The 6,187-nt window shown below is 40.5% G+C and overlaps 1 protein-coding gene across 1 annotated transcript in view; it reads left to right on the top strand.

Moving 5' to 3' along the window:
- The first annotated feature begins 2,344 nt into the window (after nucleotides 1–2,344).
- Nucleotides 2,345–6,187, top strand: part of LOC149313430 (meprin A subunit alpha-like) — a 36,949-nt gene continuing 33,106 nt past the window's right edge. The window contains exons 1-2 of the mRNA XM_089522352.1: nucleotides 2,345–2,433; nucleotides 4,954–5,078. Coding sequence (XP_089378478.1) covers nucleotides 2,345–2,433; nucleotides 4,954–5,078 — 214 coding nt within the window. The remainder of the gene's footprint in view (nucleotides 2,434–4,953; nucleotides 5,079–6,187) is intronic.

Here is a 6,187-nt window from a genome sequence, read left to right as displayed (position 1 = left end):
ATAGCTTGTACATTTACTTATCAGTGTATTACATTACATTGCACACAAAATAATTCACAGAAAATAAGTGATGCTCTAAATAAAACAAGAGCTAGAATAGGGGAGAAATTAGCTCAGTTTTCTCTTAATTCCTAAGTGTAGTTGATATTTCCTCAACAAAAGCTTGAGACTGAATAAAATTTCCATATTTTGTTAAGCAATTTAAGCATGCATACAAGAGACATACAGGCATGCCTCAATTAACAAAGCCTCTAATAAAGAAGTTCCTTTTAACTAAGTATTTTAATATTCATCCAGCCCCCATTATCTTCCTTTGTCTAGTTAGATGTTTTTCAACAGTACTGGCATTGGGAATGTGGTGAAGAAGGGCTGGTGAAACATTCACTTTTACTTTATAGCAATGTGTCTGCAGTAAACAATGCATTAAAGTTTGAACTGAGAAAGAAGTAAATTTTCCTCTCTCTGATTCTACTATAGCTGTGTGTGCCTGCCTACAACAGGGTTGGAATCCTGTTTCACATTACACTTAACTCAGTACTTAACTAAGCACTTTGTTTTTTAGTGTGACTATGTCAATAATCTCACACACATTCTGGGTTTGTTATTCACACTATCAAACTGCATCTGTGCACAGCTCTATGAGTTTGGTTGTTCATACATATCAGCGCTCAAATAAAGATGGGACCAATGATGTACTTGAAGCGCATACAAGACATGCAGAGTTTTATCTTGGTTTATCCCATGTCTGTATGAAATGGTTATTCACACATCCGAATCTTTTAGCAAAGCTCGGGGGGGGGGGGGGGGGGAATCCAATATCAATTATCCTGATTTAAGTGGGGTTTTTTGACAACCCCAGCCCTCACCCCAAACTTAATCGGATGCCGAACCCAAAGGGTGCTCAACAATGGCTCTTTTTCAACCTGGAGAGAAGTGATCAGTGGGGTCCCACAGAGGTCTGTCCTGGGCCCAGTGCTATTCAACATCTTTATCAATGACTTAGATGACAGAATTGGGAGCATACCTATCAAATTTGCAGATGACACCAAATTAGGAGGAGTAGCTAACACCCCAGAGGACAGGATTAAAATTCAAAATGACCTAAATAGACTAGAAAGCTGGGCCAAAGCTAACAAAATGAAATTCAACACGGAGACATGTAAGGTACTGCACTTAGGGCGGAAAAATGAAATGCATAGATATAGGATGGAGGACATCTGGCTGAACGAGACTACGTATGAAAGGGATCTAGGAGTCCAAGTAGACCACAAGTTGTACATGAGTCAACAGTGTGATGCGGCAGCTAAAAAGGCCAATGCAATTTTAGGCTGCATCAATAAAAGTATAGTGTCTAGATCAGGGGAAGTAATATTGCCACTCTATTCTGCTTTGGTCAGGTCCCACCTGGAATATTGTGTCAAGTTTTGGGCACTACAATTCAAAAAGGATATTGAGAAATTAGAGCGTGTCCAAAGAAGGACGACTAAAATGGTGAAGGGTCTGGAAACCATGCCCTATGAGAAACGACTTAGGGAGCTGGGATGTTTAGACGGGAGAAGAGAAGGTTAAGAGGTGAAGAATTAAAAAATGATGGAATAGAAATAAATATTTGAAGGATGTCATATTGAGGTGGGAGCCAGCTTGTTTTCTGCTGCTCCAGAGACTAGGACCCGGAGCAATGGATGCAAACTCCAAGAAAAGAGATTCCACCTCAACATTAGGAGGAACTTCCTGACAGTAAGGGCTGTTTGATAGTGGAACAAACTCTCTCGGAGTGTGGTGGAGTCTCCTTCCCTGGAGGTCTTTAAACAGAGGCTGGATGACCATCTGTCAGGTATGCTTTGACAGAGCGTTCCTGCATGGCAGGGGGTTGGACTGGATGGCCCTTGTGGTCTCTTCCAACTCTATGATTCTTTGATTCTATTCTATGATTCAAAATTCATGTGAACAACAAAGATTCAACCTAGATTATACCTGAATTATTTTCACCATCTGAATATCCCCTAAGGAACTTTTTCTGACACACACACACACACACCAAACCATTCAATCATGCTTCATTTATTGGCAGAATGGAGCTCCTTGTCCCCACGCAACTGATGCCCAGTAAAGTCTGTTGGGGGACAAATTACAATTGTGGCAGTAGTGTCAAAATTGTGATTTTGTATCTGTTAATTCTATTTAGCCTTCCATTGCTTGGAGAGATCAGTAAAAGTCCCCCTAGTCATGCTCAGAGATGCCTGATGGGAAAACAGTTTATATCACACTTTATAATTTTTGATCATTTTTCATAAATTGTTGATAACCTTCCAGTCAACAGGATCATGGAATCTGCAAACGAAGCATGCCATCGCAAGTGCCCAAAGAAGTACCAAAGCACTTCTTTCCTTTTTCTATTCTAAAGGTGGCCAATATGTCCCCGCAGCCATCCAAGTATTTGTCAGCAAAATAATTTCCCAGATGCTGTATGGCTGTCAGGAGTACACACTTAATGATTACAACTCATTCTAAGTAGCTCAAATCAATTTTTAAAGAGCAATTACAAGAATCCCAACATGCATCCCAAATGTAATACTCGGGTTGGAGACAGGACAAATTTCTATGGAAGCCCGAATATTGATGCTTACTGTGAATTGTTTCTCAGGCAATCCTATACCCATAAAAGTCTCATTCCTATAGATTTTCCAAACCTCCCTTCCTGTAATATTCACCATATTCAAGCTTGCCCAGTTTTATCTACAGGCAATTTTTGGGTTTGAAGAAATAGGATGCCTTCCATGAAAACATATGATGTACCACTGTGCTTAAGTCCCTCCAAATAGTTTTGCTTCAGGATTTTAGGGAGAAAAGGACGGTTCCTAAAATTCATGATGTTTCAGAGAGTGTGGGGGCTATTCCTGCCATAGTGTCAATACATGGTATTGTACTGACTGATACTTTAGACCTCTGCTCATCAGACATCATAATTTACTAATTCCATGGGTATTTTTAAAAGTGTCACTTGATCTTGACACTATGCTCCTGTTCATTCAGCCTATAACTGGATTGGCATTTTTGGCTATCACATCACACTGTCGACTCATGTCTACTTTGTAGTCTACTAAGACCCTTAGATCCTATTCACATGAGTTGTTTTCAGACTAGCTATCCCACATCCAATTTTTGTGTCCTTTGTTTTTTCTGCCCACTGTAATTTATTCTGTTAGTTTTGTCCCAAATCTCCAATCTGTCAAAGACATTTTGAATCCCAATCCTGCCTTCTGGTGTATTCATTACCCCCACCCCATTTGAGAGATCCAGTGCAGTGTAGTGGTTTGAACTTTGGAGTATGACTCTGGAAATGAGTATTCAAATCCTATTCAGTCATGGAAATCCACTAGGTGATATTAGACAAGGCATAATCTCTTAGCCTCAAAGGGAGACAAAGGCAAACCTTCCTTTGAACACACTTCGTCATCCAAGTTCCATGATGAGGGTTGCCATAAATTGGAAACGATCTGAAATTCAAACTCCAACAAATGCGTCACTTGCCTTGCAGACAATTTCATTGTCCAAGATGTCGAAGAGGCAACAAGGGGATCGGCTGTTTTACATCTGATCCTAACCAACAGTGATGATCAGGTTAATGGGGTGGAAGTGGCAGGATCATTAGGTGGGAGTGATCATGTTCTCCCGAAGATTGTTATACAGCAGATAGAAGCCAAGCATAGTCAGATGCACATTCAGACTTTATGAAAGCTGATTTCAGTAAATTTAGGGAAATACTGGTAGCGATGCCATAATCAGGAATATTAATAGAGAAGGGGATTCATGGGGGATGGGAGTTTCTTAAAAGTGAGATATTGAAGGTACACTTTCAAACAATTCCGGTGAGGAGGAAAAGTGGGAGATGTCTAAAGAAAACAGAATGGGTGTCTAAAGAACTTTCAAGTGAACTCAAAAAGGACATCTACAAGAGACAGAAAAAGAGAGAAATTACCAAAGAAGAATTCAAACAAATAGCTAGTTCATGTAGGGAAAAAATCATAAAAGCTAAAGCATAGAATTAGCTTGGGTTTGCTAGAGAGGTTGAAAACAATAAACAGGGCTCTTTTTTTGTTTTGTTTTGTTTTGTTTTTTGGTTAGGCTTCTAGCAAAAGGAAGAACAAGGAAAATGATAGGGCTGCTGCATGGAGAAGACTGCAAAATGCTAATCGACAACAGAACAAAGGCTGAACAATTCAACACTTCCTTTGCCTTGGTCTTCCCTGAAAAGGAAAACAGTGCTAAACCTGGGGAAAATGTAATAGATAATACAATAGGGGAAATGCAGCACAGAATAGGTAAAGAATTAATACAAAAATTACCTGGCTACTCTAAATGAATTCAAGGCCTGGAACAAACGGGCCTTTGCAGCGCCCTCATCACATGCGATGGTTGCCTGGTGGGCAGAGCGCCCACACGCCCAGCAACCCTCGCACATCATGGACATGCCATAGCTGCAGCACGCCCACCAGACGGGGCGCATAATGATGTCACAGCTGCACCGCTTCCAAACGGGGCGGTGCAGCTGCGACATCACCACGCCGTCTCTGATGCTTTGCAGTTTGGTTGCTGCCGTGCTCCTATGGAGCAAATAGAGGCGTCGGGAAGGCGCCTCTTTTTGGCACTCTGTACCGCACCCAAGTTTCCAGGGCAGGATGAACTGCATCCAAGGCTATTGAAAGACCTGGCAAAGTAATCTGAGAGCAACTGTCTATAATCTTTTAGAATCCTTGGACAATAGGAGAGGTCACAGACGACAAGGATGTTCTCATCTTCCAAAAAGGAAAAAAAGAGAGGACCTAAGTAATTACTGCCCAGTCAGTCTGACATCAATACCAGGAAGGATTCTAGATCAGATCATTTAAGCGACAATCTGCATGGATTTCTCCAAGTAATGCAAGACTTATCTTGTCTCTTTTCTATTGACAGAGTCACAAACTTGGTAGATAAAGGGAATGCTGTGGATGTAGCACAGCTTGATTTCAATAAGGTCTCTGACAAGGTCCTCCTTGATAACCTTGAAAACCCCATAGGCTATACAATGCGACTGTTAGGTAATTTTTAATTGGTTGACCAACCTACTCAGCCATGGCTCCTCTTCATCCTGGAAAAGGGACTAGTGGGGTGCCTCAAGGTTCTGTTCTGGACCCAGTACTATTCAATATTGTTATTGATGACTTGGAAGATGGAATAGAGAGTATGCTTATCCAATTTGCAGATGACAGTAAATTAAGAGGATTAGCTCAGAGGACAGGTTCGGAATTCACAATTACTTTAATAGATTAGATAGCTGTGCTAAAACAAACAAAATGATTTTGAGCAGGGAGAAATGTTGGATACTTTGATTGAGAGTTCCTGCATGGCATGGGGTTGGACTGGATGGCCCTTGTGGTCTCTTCCTACTCTAGGATTCTAGCATTGGCACATGACAACCTATGAAGGTTCACAACCACCACCACCATATCTAATTCGGTGACATATCGAAAATTGATAAGCATGCTTTCTAATAGACTATTCAAATAATTTATACAAATATTGAGCAACTGACCAAAGACAAAACCCTAAGGCACCCCACTAGTCATTTGTATCTGATATGAAGATCAACAATTGATGTGCATTCTCTGGGTTTGGTTAATCAAACAGGTACAAATCCACCTAACAATAGCACATGCAGTCCACAGTTCACCAGTTTGCTTGCAAGAATTACATGAATTGCCTTGTTAAACGCCTAACAATAATCAAAATTTATTATATCCACAGCACTCTCCTGATTTATCAAACTCATAACTCTACAAGAGAGAGATTAGTTTGCCCTAACTTGTTTGTGAGAAACCCATGTAGGGTCTTTGTAATCACACCACTCTTTTCTAAATGTACATAGACTTAGACTAATGGTGTTTTCTATAACCTTTCTTGATGTCGTCAACAAACTCATTGGTCAGTAGTTGCTTGAGTCCTCTTTTTTGCCCTTTTTAAAAATGGAAACAACTTTTACCATGTCCACTCTGCTGGGATCTTTCCTATTCTCCTAGAATCTCAAAGATGATTGACAGTGGTTCTGAGATTACATTTGCAAGTTCCCTTAGTACTTTTTGATGCAGTTTATAAGGCTCTGGAGACCTGAATTCATTTGGAGCAGTTTGGTATTCCTTTACTAGTTCTT

The sequence above is a fragment of the Sceloporus occidentalis genome, unplaced genomic scaffold, assembly GCF_023333645.1.
Source record: "Sceloporus occidentalis isolate IW3139 unplaced genomic scaffold, rSceOcc1.0.p SCAF_4, whole genome shotgun sequence".
NCBI lineage: Eukaryota > Metazoa > Chordata > Lepidosauria > Squamata > Phrynosomatidae > Sceloporus > Sceloporus occidentalis.
Note: the sequence above shows the minus strand (reverse complement) of the source record. Positions and strands in the feature narration are given on the sequence as shown.